Source organism: Giardia intestinalis, chromosome 3 (assembly GCF_000002435.2).
Source record: "Giardia intestinalis strain WB C6 chromosome 3, whole genome shotgun sequence".
Lineage (NCBI taxonomy): Eukaryota > Fornicata > Diplomonadida > Hexamitidae > Giardia > Giardia duodenalis.
The window spans coordinates 840230-852724 of NC_051858.1; the positions used below are offsets into that span (position 1 = coordinate 840230).

A 12495-nucleotide genomic window follows, 5' to 3' on the forward strand; every position below is an offset into this window, starting at 1 on the left:
GTCGCCGCTAGGGACCACACGAGGCCGTGGGGGTCAGAACTCTGGACAGACTGGCGTGCGAACACTTCTGGAGGCACGCTCGGCCTGGGCACACGCCTGTGGAGCGATCGAAGGAGGCGCTAGGCTCTGGAGTACTGATAGAGGGAAATCTCTCACTATGCTATCTACGACTAACCTTCGCCTCTGGCCATGACCAGGAACTGGGGGAGGCTTGCCCGTGGGGCCTCTGAGCGCACCTGCAGGCGGGCCCAGTGATACATTGACAGCAATGTACAGGAGTGCACCCCGAACAATCACTCCACAAGAGAGGTGCAATCTGAGTCTGGTCATCACTCATCCTGTTCCTATCGAAGCCAGGGGGAATCGTGCCATCAGCTGGCCTCCGGTGGGTGTGCTCTTATCTCGTTCTTCTCTAGTACAACTGGTCAAGGAGAGTGAGAGTGACTGTCTCTCACTGCTTGTGGCAACGCACCAGCCTGATGAAAGAGCAGTGGCACACGAACTCCGGCTAATGTTGGTAGGATTTCTCCTAGTTTGTGCAACCGTGCTGGCAAAGGACAGCGGGAAGACCGCGTGCGAGCAGAAGACGGGCGTCTGCGACGGCTCCTTGACCACCGCGGGCTGCGCGACCTGCACCCCGGCGGGCTCCAGCCAGACGTGCCTCACCTGCACCACTTCGTCGCATAAGATCAGGCCGGACGAGAAGGGCTGCATCTCCGAGTGCCCCGCGGACGTGAGCACAGACGTCGATGGATTCTGCAAGTGCAAGAGCGGGTACACGCCGTCGACGAACGGGCAGACGTGCGAGCAGAAGACGGGCGTCTGCGACGGCTCCTTGACCACCGCGGGCTGCGCGACCTGCACCCCGGCGGGCTCCAGCCAGACGTGCCTCACCTGCACCACTTCGTCGCATAAGATCAGGCCGGACGAGAAGGGCTGCATCTCCGAGTGCCCCGCGGACGTGAGCACAGACGTCGATGGATTCTGCAAGTGCAAGAGCGGGTACACGCCGTCGACGAACGGGCAGACGTGCGAGCAGAAGACGGGCGTCTGCGACGGCTCCTTGACCACCGCGGGCTGCGCGACCTGCACCCCGGCGGGCTCCAGCCAGACGTGCCTCACCTGCACCACTTCGTCGCATAAGATCAGGCCGGACGAGAAGGGCTGCATCTCCGAGTGCCCCGCGGACGTGAGCACAGACGTCGATGGATTCTGCAAGTGCAAGAGCGGGTACACGCCGTCGACGAACGGGCAGACGTGCGAGCAGAAGACGGGCGTCTGCGACGGCTCCTTGACCACCGCGGGCTGCGCGACCTGCACCCCGGCGGGCTCCAGCCAGACGTGCCTCACCTGCACCACTTCGTCGCATAAGATCAGGCCGGACGAGAAGGGCTGCATCTCCGAGTGCCCCGCGGACGTGAGCACAGACGTCGATGGATTCTGCAAGTGCAAGAGCGGGTACACGCCGTCGACGAACGGGCAGACGTGCGAGCAGAAGACGGGCGTCTGCGACGGCTCCTTGACCACCGCGGGCTGCGCGACCTGCACCCCGGCGGGCTCCAGCCAGACGTGCCTCACCTGCACCACTTCGTCGCATAAGATCAGGCCGGACGAGAAGGGCTGCATCTCCGAGTGCCCCGCGGACGTGAGCACAGACGTCGATGGATTCTGCAAGTGCAAGAGCGGGTACACGCCGTCGACGAACGGGCAGACGTGCGAGCAGAAGACGGGCGTCTGCGACGGCTCCTTGACCACCGCGGGCTGCGCGACCTGCACCCCGGCGGGCTCCAGCCAGACGTGCCTCACCTGCACCACTTCGTCGCATAAGATCAGGCCGGACGAGAAGGGCTGCATCTCCGAGTGCCCCGCGGACGTGAGCACAGACGTCGATGGATTCTGCAAGTGCAAGAGCGGGTACACGCCGTCGACGAACGGGCAGACGTGCGAGCAGAAGACGGGCGTCTGCGACGGCTCCTTGACCACCGCGGGCTGCGCGACCTGCACCCCGGCGGGCTCCAGCCAGACGTGCCTCACCTGCACCACTTCGTCGCATAAGATCAGGCCGGACGAGAAGGGCTGCATCTCCGAGTGCCCCGCGGACGTGAGCACAGACGTCGATGGATTCTGCAAGTGCAAGAGCGGGTACACGCCGTCGACGAACGGGCAGACGTGCGAGCCTTCTAATACCAATAAGAGCGGCGGCCTTTCTACCGGTGCCATTGCAGGCATCGCTGTGGCCGCTATCATCGTTGTTGGTGGCCTCGTCGGCTTCCTCTGCTGGTGGTTCTTGTGTAGGGGGAAGGCATAGATACTTAGCTGTGTACTTAGATAGTAAACGCGTTACTGTGCATAACTTGTATAGATGTGTTGCTGGACTTGTCTGCAAACGCGGTTCAGAGGCGAAGGTTGGTCGTTGATGATACATAATGAGAGACTTCTCTCCATCAATGCATCCAGAGCCCTGCGCGGTCCTCGGTCGGCGTGCTCTGTCTGGGGCGCTCCGTGTCGACCTCCAGGATCCGGCCTGCTCAGGGCCATGCGAGTCGCGAGCGTGCTCTCCTTGACCTGCCATCAACAACTCGCACTGGGCGCCTTGCTCGGGCAGTAGCCAAGGTCACTCCAAAGGGTGGCTCCGGATTGCAGTTAAAATCAGCGGCGGCTGTTGACTCCACTCCCTCTCCCAGCCACCGCAGAGGGCGCCCTAGGAGTTGCTAGTAACAGTGCAGTTAATGGCTTTGCATGGCCGATGGGCACTGGTGGCGTCCCCGTGCTCAGCAGGCACCCTCAGTGTTATCTACTCTCTCAGGGGATGTCCCTACCTTACTGTGAGAGAGATCCGGCTCGACGGTCTGGATCAGCACGGTGTGGATGCTAAAGCGTGGGCTGACCGCTCTTCTTAACCTTTCCCACCCAGACGTTCTCAAATACCACCAGGTGCTTACAGATGGCAACACGATTCTTGTTGTTACAGACCGCTGCTGTGGAGACCTCCGGCAGTTCATCACCGACTACAGGGACATTCACGAACCTATTCCCAGCGAGCTGATGCTCTCCCTCCTGGAGCAACTGGCCGACGCCCTTGCCCACCTCCACAGCCTCAGCAGAAGTGCCCACAGCGGCCTGCCCTCTAGCGTTGTCCTCGAGCCCGACAACATCATGTTCGCTGGGGACGGGCGGCGTGTTGTTCTTGCAGACTTCGGGTTCTGCGAGGGCATATCGAGCGGAGCTGCGAAGGCTGGCGACCCCGCGTACATGGCCCCCGAGACACTCCTCTGCGGTGACACGACCGCCGCATCCGACGTCTGGAGCCTTGGGGCCGTCGCATACGAGCTCGCCACCCTGAGGAAGCCGGACTTCCTGGGGGGCAGAGAACCAGAGGATGTCTTCGTCGATGGATGGAGGCCGGACCTGAGTGGTGTCACTGATGGCTTCATAAAGAGTGTTCTGGAAAGGATATTCGTGCTGGATCCCGCTGAAAGGCCAACGGCCAAAGAGCTCGGCTGTCTGCTTCGGATGGCCAATGATTCTACTGATGAACAGGAGGCCCAAGACACAAGGCTAAAGGAGGTGTGTGCAGCCTTTGTAGAAGCCTTGAATAGGGCCAGCAACGAAACAGTAGCTCTCAGGAAGGACCCTCCTGATCGAGCTACAAGAATGGACATCATCAGGGAGCAGTGTGCTATTGCCGCCAAGCTATTCAGAGAAATACAGGAGATTAAGGCAGAGATGGGCGAAACAGACGAGACAGACGAAATGGAGGAGTCAGACGAGTCAGAAGAACCAGAAAAGCACCTAATAGAGGAGGACGACTCCACCGACCTCATGAAGGCAGTCGACAGAAACGACGTGGAGGCCGTGAAGACCCTCATACCGCTCCAGGGGGGCATGAAGATGAAGGGATGCGCACTTGTAGGTGACTGGAAGATATACGAGGGAACTGCTCTGATGAGAGCGGCGGTATACGGACACGCAGGGATCGTGGAGCTGCTCGCGGAGAAAGAGAAGGGACTGAAAGATAGCAACGGATGGACGGCCCTCATGTGGGCTGTGAAGAACGATCACACAGACTGTGTCAGGCTCCTCATGAGAGAGAAGGACTTGAAGGGTTATAATGGAGGGACTGCCCTTGACATGGCTAAGTTATGGAGAAACCATGAGATAGTCGCCCTCCTCTCAGAGTAAACGCCTTAAAGCCAATGGATTGAAGCGCCAGTGCCACATTTTACTGATCACAGAGAGACGGAGAGGAGCTCCAGGGACTCGGTGGGGAGCAAGGGCAGCGCATCCTCAGAGGAGCAGGCACGTGGAACGAGTCCATCTCCACGGCTCGTCTGCTTCTGGTGGGATCTATTACCACGTGGAGGCAGCCCGGACAGTCCTGGTTTATGTCTGGTGCATCAAGCAAGGTGAAGATTTAATAATAGTTAACGACGAATGAAGGGCTCTGACCTGGCCCAGGACACGCCCCTTGCCTTCTGTCGAGGACACCGAACAGAGAAAGCTGAATCAGAGAGTAGCGATGGCGACCATGTCACTCCTCGGACGGTAAATCGCGACACTCTTCTGATGCGTGCGGCCAGCGACGGTGACGCAGATCGTCTACGAAGTATTCTTGACATCCACAGTGAGTTGCTCAGGCAGAAGAACAGGCCCGGTAAAACAGCGCTGATGTTGGCCGCAGAGAGGGGACACTATGAGTGTGCAAGGGAACTCTTACAGGAAGTGGGAATCACCACACCGTCCGATACCACGGCGCTCATGCTTGCCATCCGCTCTCGGCATACGCCGATCATTGAGTTGCTGGCCCCGCTAGAGGGTACGCTGTCCGGCATGACAGCCCTTATGCAAGCAATCATTACAGGCTCCGTATCTACCTCCACCATAGCTACGTACTCAACAGATCTAGGACAACAGGATCGTTGCGGAATGAGCGCTCTCATGTACTCGGCCCTATTCTGTAGGCCCGAATCCACGGCACTGATCCTTCAAAGTTCGGTCAGCAGTGAAGTAAGCGAGCTCTCATTGGTTAGTGGCAAACAGGAGACAGCGTTGATGATTGCAACGGAGCAGGACTGTCCTGAGTGTGTTGCACAGCTTCTGGCCGAAGCCGGACATATCTCACGTGGCCGTCGCTCTGCACTGTTAATAGCCATGGAGCTACCGAGGAGGGACTGTGCAGATCTGCTTCTATCCTCGAAAAAAGAGCGGATGATTAGTAGGGTGACACAACTCATGGTAGATGCCCGCTACGGAGCCTCAACGTCGGACTCTCTTCTAAGAGATAATGGGAAGAGTGCAGTAGACAAGAAGACCGCGCTCATGCATGCTTCTATTGCGGGTAATTTGGAGATGGTACAGGCGCTGAAGCAGAGTGAAGCAAGGATGCAGGATAAGCTAGGATGGACAGCGCTTATGTATGCTGTAAGAAGTAAGAACACAGGTATTGTGTCCAAGTTGGCTCTATGTGAAGCTGGAGTTATCAGTAGATCAGGAGAGACGGCACTGTCCATGGCTATAGAGCAGGCGTTTGAGCCTGCTGTGCAAATACTGCTTCCCCATGAGATGAGCGTTACTACGGAGTATTGTCCTAATCTTGTTATGCACTCGGTGCGGAGAAAACCGCCGAACATTCCGATAATAAGTATCCTGATAGAATATTGCATCAAGCATAGCGCTAAAAGACCCTTTGTGCCACTCCGTCGCCCCGCAGAAGGGTTTTGGAAGGAGACAGCCCTGATCCGCGCTGCGGCTGTAGGAGACAAGGCCCTCATAGAGAAGAATATAACACAAGTCGGCCAGATGCACAGAGGATATACTGCCCTGCTCACGGCAGCAGAGAGAAACAGAGCAGATTGCATACCACTACTCTTGAGAGAGCTGGGTATCCAGGTCTGGGATGGGCAGACAGCCTTGATGCGTGCAAGCGAGCTGGGACACGTCGAATGCATTCCTTTATTGTTAGCAGAGTCATACGCAACCACTGCAGCAGGAACCACAGCCTTGATGAAGGCTTCTGCTGCAAACAAGCCAGATGCAGTGAGACTGCTTCTCCATGAAGCGGGTCTGCAGGATGCAGAGGGCCACACAGCGCTGGTGGTAGCGGCCCAGCGGAACCACCAAGAGGTTGTGGAGATCCTAGTGGATCTTGAAAAGGGTATAATGGACAAGGAAGCTAAAACGGCGCTTGTGCACGCTATTCTCAATAAAGCAACAGATTGCATTGAGCCACTGTTAAGGTCAGAAAGGGAGTTCACGAAAATTAGTCCGTTGATGGTGGACGTCAGTTTGGGGAAGACTATTTCTGTAGAAGCCTACAGATCTGAGTTGAGAAGGCTCGACAACCATGGAAACACGGCCCTGATGTATGCGGTCATGGCTAAGAACTATTCTGGAATACAGGTATTGTTAGAATCCGAGGGGGGCATGCAGAGCCCATCAGGAGCATTCGGGTTGCTCTTGGCAGCAGAGCTCCAGGACCTTCGGGGAATTGAACTTATCGCGCAATGCCCGCAAGAGCGTTCTCTATATGATGCACGTGGAGACACTGCTCTCACATATTCAATTAAGAGAAAGCTGAAAGGTAGCACACAGGCTCTTGCCAAGTTGCTGTTTGATATTCCAACTAGCAATGGAACGCTTCCATTAGATATTGCACTGACTGAGGGGAATGGAGAGGCCTACGCTCTGCTTTACTCTCTCCACCTTGAAAAGTCCACAGAATTCATTCTGACACAAAAGCCTTTAGTGCTGAAGAGGGTGGAGGAACCGACAGAGCTGCTCCGTGCAGTTGATAGAAAGGACATAGAAGGGGTTCGCGCACATCTCAACCGAGTCGGATACATGTTTCAAGGCCGGAGCGCTCTATTCAAAGCTGCTGAAGCGGGAAGCGTAGACATTCTCCGCCTGCTACTCTGTGAGTCTCGCAACACTAACCTCATTGGTGAGACCGCACTTATTCTTGCTACGCTGTCTGGCAACCGAGAGGCTGTCCAGATCCTTGCCCCATTAGAGACAGGAATTAGTGGCTTTAACGAAGCCATGGTCTGCGCCGCTCTAGATGATCTCCCAGGTTTGAAGAAGTGTATTGGCGACGGTAGCTGTATGGCTGACACATTGGGTAACACAGCGTTGGTTTACGCAGCAGCATGCGGTTCATTACTGTGCATGGAGCATCTACTTAAGCAAGGAATCGGGAAAGAAAGCGGAAAGCTGACGCCTTTAATGGCCGCAGCGCGTAATAATAAAGTTGATGCTGTACGGCTGCTACTCGAGTGCTCCCAGTTTCATGGACAGCAAGATGTCCTTGGAATGACTGCGCTGATGCATGCAGTTGATAAGTGCGCCTGCGAGGCTGCATGCTTGCTCTTGCCGCATGAGGCTACGTTGATAAATGCATTCGGAGAGACAGCCTTCGATATAGCCAGGAGACGCAATGTCAGCCTATCAGAGTGAGCTAGTGAGAACATCCTCGTGCACAGTGAAAGACGAAGTGAATGCACAAACATCTAAAAGCACGGCATCTTTAAAAACACGAGTTGGGTAGCATCGATGGAGCCAACCGTAGCGATTAAGCCGGAGGCAGCGGTTGTCTGCACAAAGAGTCTTGAGTCCATCTTTACACGTAGTGACCCCAAAGAGATGTGCGAGGCACTGCAGACAGCGATTCAACTGGCGTCAAACAAACAGAGTATTGATCATCTGGTCCTTCCCGTGATCAAGCACGCCAGCACCTCAACCGACCATAGACTGAAAAAGCTCCTCCACATCTTCTGGCCGCTTGTTGAGTGCTATCATGGAGGTCAGCTGAAATCTCACATTATACTGATGTCGAACTCCATTCTTCACGACCTCAAAAGCCCCAATGAAATGATCCTCTGCTCAGCACTTCGCTGCATCCTTCACTTGCAAGTCATCGAGGTTATATCTAACATCATCACTGGGGTCCCGCCACTATTGTCTCACCCCGACCATAGAGTTCGCTGCGCCGCAGTTGCCGCTATTCATTCTGTTCGTGCGCGCTATGGTGACATTATTTCGCTTGGAGACGTATATACACGCCTAGCAGAAGAGGAGAACGTTGCGGTCTTGCGCCGTCTTGTCTTCCTTCTTGCGGATCTAGACCCAGAAAATGGTGCTCTTCACGTACTCAAACTCCTGAGGCGCATGGGTGTTGCCGACGTCTCTGACTTTTTATATGATGTGCTCCCCCAACTAGTTAAAGGGATGCAGGGCGATAAAATAGGGTTTCTGGAGACTGTGCTCTCTGTCACAAAGAAGTCGATTGCACAATTTGATTCACGTGTACAATATTCAGCGGGCCTTGGCCTTTGGGCTATTGTAGTTCTTTATCCAACAATTAGCTTCCAAGGCCTAAATAAGGGCCAATCAGAGGGGAATTGCAGTGAAATTACGCGAGAGGATATTGCTGTGATGGCAGTTCAGTCTCTCCTGCACGCCAGTAGAACCATTGACGATGCTTGCATGATAACAATACTTGATATTATTAGGGAAGCCGTTTCGCTGTTTGCACAGGCCTTCATGAATCACAGCATTATTAGCAATATCACCTTCTCCCTTTGCTCCAGCCATATGTCTGATGCTGCCCGATCCCGTCTTCTGGGACTCAAACTCTTCAGCACACTTGCTCATATAGGTTCTGCCCGCCAGCTTCTAGAAACATTTATTTTGTCCCCCTTTATAACTACAAGCTGTATTACTGTGCTGTATGAATCTGTATCAGAGATATTCAGTATTGTATCTAGCTTGAAGACCTCTGAAGAACTTATGGAACTGGGAGCTACTCCTTTTGTGCTTACCGAGTTGGTTCATAAAGTTACCACATATTCTCCGGCCTATACAACCCTTGCCAAGACAAACGCTGAGTACAAGCGTGGGCTGTGGACCGATACTTGTTGCGATGTTGTAAAGGTGCTGATGTGCATCTTAAAGGGTATTGTGACCACTGACAGTCCACCTTCTGTTGCAGCGCTAGAGACAGGGCAGTTGTGCATGAGACTTCTCCTGTACCTGGTGCTCTGCAACAAAGGTCCAAATGGTAGATGGAACCCAGAGGTATCTCAAGCAGCAATTGTGGCTGTTGGAGACATCTCACCGATGCTTGTGCTTCTTCTTGTTTGCTATTTCTTGAAAATTGCATTTAAGACATCTTCCGAAGAGAAGGATCTAAACTACGACTTCTCTACGCAGTACTTGGGGATGTCCCCCCTGGCATTTTTGCCCACTGCCGTAGCAGAGGCATCAAAGGGCTCCGTTGATCCTAGAACCCTTTGTGGACTTGCAACTAAAGAGATGTACGATGCCCAGGATTCACTTATCATTGCCGTCTCTTGCAGGTACCTTCTTGCAGGTATTGATGCCTGCGTCAAAACAGGTCTTTACACAAGGGAAGGTATATCTGGCCTGCTGTTAGTTGGCATTGCAAAATACTACAAAGTCATCGAAAAAAATACTGCAGTGTGCAGCAGCGACCTCTGCTTTATTAACTTGCAGATGAAGCGTATCGTGAACCATTGCAAAGGAGAAGTTGACGGCAAGGACTTTTCGGAAAATAAAACAAGTTATAATCACTCGGCGCATCATTCAACGCACACATTAGGCTCTTCAGCTGCGTCTCCTAGACTTGTCTCGTCACTATCTCACGCCATATCTGGTGTGCAATTCAGTATCTTAGGCACCTCGGTTGAAAGACCGACTATTACACAGGAGACAGCTATTCTGACGCGCAGCTTTGGGTCTGACGACTTGTATAACACTCTAGTCGAACTAGCTGTGCCCCAATCTTCTGAAAAAGGATCTTCTCTCGCCACTGTCTTTACTAAGGACACAGATTTTTCGCTATACACTCCCAGTCAGAGTGCATCATGCAATGCCATTAGTATTGATTCAGCTGGGAAAATATATAGTAGTGGATCGCTCGGGAATGTGGTCCAGCTTTCAGGAGACTCTGAGCGAATCTACGCCGAGGCTATCATTCAGGTCTCTCCCTCCTTGATAGCTCTAGAGGTACTCTTCATTAATAGAACTAATGAGTCTGCACAGGATGTCACATTGGAACTGTTTGCAAGTCCCTCTCTCCGGGTGCCTCATACAGCCAATAAAGTAGTCAATCTAGAACCCTACGGATTTGCAAGGGACAAGTACATCCTCTACGTAGACAACTGTGAAGCTGGGGTTATTTATGGAAATATAACGGCGAAATTCACCCAGGAGAAGCAGAAAAACGAGTCAAGGACACACGAAGTCATTCACCGCACTAAGGAGATTGATATCAATATTCGATCATTCCTTACCCCCTATTCTCTAAGAGACAGAGAGTTCTGCCGTCTATGGTCCATATTTGATTGGGAGTATAAGGTTGCAGTGTCAACATTAGCTCCACCGGAGGGGGTCGCGTTAATGGTTAAGGCAAGCCTCAATGCGTTCGTTCTTCCGGAAGAAGAGGCTCTCTTACTGAGAGGCTTGTCTGATACTTCTATTTGTGACAAAAAGTTAAGAACATACTGTTGCAACTTTGCAACTCAATCCAGGGGGACCGTCGTCCTTTTCAATCTCAGCCTCGAGGTCTTCTGCGGTCCCGATGGTTCGCTAACATCAGGAAGCCTTCGGCTTCGTAGTCCGTCAAAATTCCTTGCACAATCTATTTCATCTTACCTTTCATCCACGCTTGTCTTTTGATCTAGTTGGCATGTGAAAAAATTTCACCTAAGGCTGATATAAGCGATGGTGTGCCTAGCACACAACAGTAAATGTGCGATACGTCCACAAACTTTATATGGTAAAAATATTGGAGCGCCCAACAGCTATGAGCCTGAAGAAGGTATCCTCAGTTGTTCAGCAGACGCTGGGGTACGTCGCCATTTTCGCAGCACAGGTAAGCGGAGAGCTGGATCCCGTGAGTATGTACGGATACTTTTTGAATCTAGTTTTACGGTCACGATGCGAGTTGCATATTTTTGTATATGCATCTTGTGTTGCCTATAACGTTTTCTGTATTTGGACTGGGCAACTAAGTGCTCTTCATGTTCGGCGGATTTTTCTCGCCGCTCTTAGCCTCTCCTACAACCTGCTTTCAGACACCGGAGCAGAAACAAGTGCGTGGGCAGGCGTCGCAGATGATTCCCTTTCTGAGACGGAACTAGCCAGGCTTCAGCAATGGGTCCTATCAATCACCGGTTGGAACATTCATCTACTGTCCTCTGACATTGATCGGATTTGGGCGTCCATTCTCAGGGGCAAGAGCATTTCACTATCAACCCCACCTAGCTGTTGATAGGTTGAACAGAGCTGTTTACTTCCGTGTCATTGATGGCCCTCTTGGGCCTTATCATCCTTGGGAAAGAACTCGCTGACACTATAGCATACTATTTTTGTATCGTGGAGCGCAGACGTGGCGTTTTTCCGCGAAAAATCCCATCCATTCTCCCATGTGTAGGATAGTCCCAGCGCTATCGTGTCGTGTTCCTGGGAGCTTATGTCTATCGACGCAATTCCCGAACTCTCACAGAGTCGAAACAAGCGCTTGCGGCTTTGCAAATTCCAAAGATACAGGTCTCCATCGGATCCCCCAGTGAATAGAGCGTTTCGCCATCCGCACCATTTGATCGCATTAATTGGGTACGAGACGAAGACATTGGCTTGCGGGTCTTGATGTCTGTGACAGCGGAAAGCATAGCGATCGGGTCCTGCAACGTTGTCAACAGCAATCCGTCCCTCGAGGCTGCCAAGGCAAAACTGATTACCGATATCGGAAACGATGGCTACTGAGCGTGTTTGGTGTCTCAGGGGAGACTCTCGAACTAGTACCTGTTTGAAGAGAGGGCTACTACCAAGGTCGTTGGTTGGGAGACAGTCCCACATCTGTACAGTCCTAGAGGACAGCCCTAACAGGACACGGGAACCTCGCACGTCCATGCAGAAGATCTTGCCCCCAGCTGCTATTTTACTGAGTGGAGGCGGGGACCCGATGCGAGCGATTTCATGCGTTGAAGGGATGGGTGCTGCTGTCCGGATATCCCAAGCAGCCACATGGCTATCCCATGATCCACTTATCACAATATTACGATTACTGGGAAGAACGCACACCTCCCGAACAGGAGCTGCATGCCTTCCCACTAGTGAAGTAGCACGCTTTCCGACAGAGGTAGTGAGGACATTGCCATCAGCACCTCCGGAAACTATCGTTGCGTCACTAACCCAGTCCACGGAGAATATTGGCTTGTTGTGCAGAGGAAGGCTTGCGATGAAGGTGCGGTCAGGATCCTTCTCCGCCGTGTTGTAGACGTATACATTTTCATCCCATGAGCTAACTGCCAAAAGCGGCTTGTCTGGTGCAAAGCGCACTCTCGTGATCCCATCTTTCGGCGTAACTGATAGTAGTCGCCTTGTCTCCATTTGGATACGCAGCTACACGCAGAGCAGACCGAAGCTCTATCTCTTTTTCATTTTCAGTTGATGCAAAAGCCCTTGCATTTCCAA

General features: G+C 53.0%; 6 protein-coding genes across 6 annotated transcripts; 5 read left to right on the plus strand and 1 right to left on the minus strand.

The window, feature by feature from the left end:
• Positions 1-511: 511 nt before the first annotated feature.
• Positions 512-2308, plus strand: GL50803_00137740 (VSP; the record flags this gene model as incomplete). The annotated part of the gene is made up of 1 exon (XM_001709808.2): positions 512-2308. The coding sequence occupies one exon, from the start codon at positions 512-514 to the stop codon at positions 2306-2308; it is 1797 nt and encodes a 598-aa protein (XP_001709860.2).
• A 560-nt stretch (positions 2309-2868) lies between these two features.
• On the plus strand, positions 2869-4182 carry GL50803_0093221 (Kinase, NEK; the record flags this gene model as incomplete). Its single annotated transcript, XM_001709809.1, has 1 exon — positions 2869-4182. One exon carries the CDS (start codon positions 2869-2871, stop codon positions 4180-4182), a length of 1314 nt encoding a protein of 437 aa, XP_001709861.1.
• A 252-nt stretch (positions 4183-4434) lies between these two features.
• Positions 4435-7452, plus strand: GL50803_0010632 (Ankyrin repeat protein 1; the record flags this gene model as incomplete). The annotated part of the gene is made up of 1 exon (XM_001709810.1): positions 4435-7452. The coding sequence occupies one exon, from the start codon at positions 4435-4437 to the stop codon at positions 7450-7452; it is 3018 nt and encodes a 1005-aa protein (XP_001709862.1).
• A 96-nt stretch (positions 7453-7548) lies between these two features.
• GL50803_0088082 (Coatomer beta subunit) lies at positions 7549-10695 on the plus strand (the record flags this gene model as incomplete). The annotated part of the gene is made up of 1 exon (XM_001709811.1): positions 7549-10695. The coding sequence occupies one exon, from the start codon at positions 7549-7551 to the stop codon at positions 10693-10695; it is 3147 nt and encodes a 1048-aa protein (XP_001709863.1).
• A 97-nt stretch (positions 10696-10792) lies between these two features.
• Positions 10793-11290, plus strand: GL50803_0029263 (uncharacterized protein; the record flags this gene model as incomplete). Its single annotated transcript, XM_038046031.1, has 1 exon — positions 10793-11290. The coding sequence occupies one exon, from the start codon at positions 10793-10795 to the stop codon at positions 11288-11290; it is 498 nt and encodes a 165-aa protein (XP_037901820.1).
• A 29-nt stretch (positions 11291-11319) lies between these two features.
• Positions 11320-12411, minus strand: GL50803_00102890 (putative WD-repeat family protein; the record flags this gene model as incomplete). Its single annotated transcript, XM_001709813.1, has 1 exon — positions 11320-12411. One exon carries the CDS (start codon positions 12409-12411, stop codon positions 11320-11322), a length of 1092 nt encoding a protein of 363 aa, XP_001709865.1.
• Between the last annotated feature and the right edge of the window lie 84 nt (positions 12412-12495).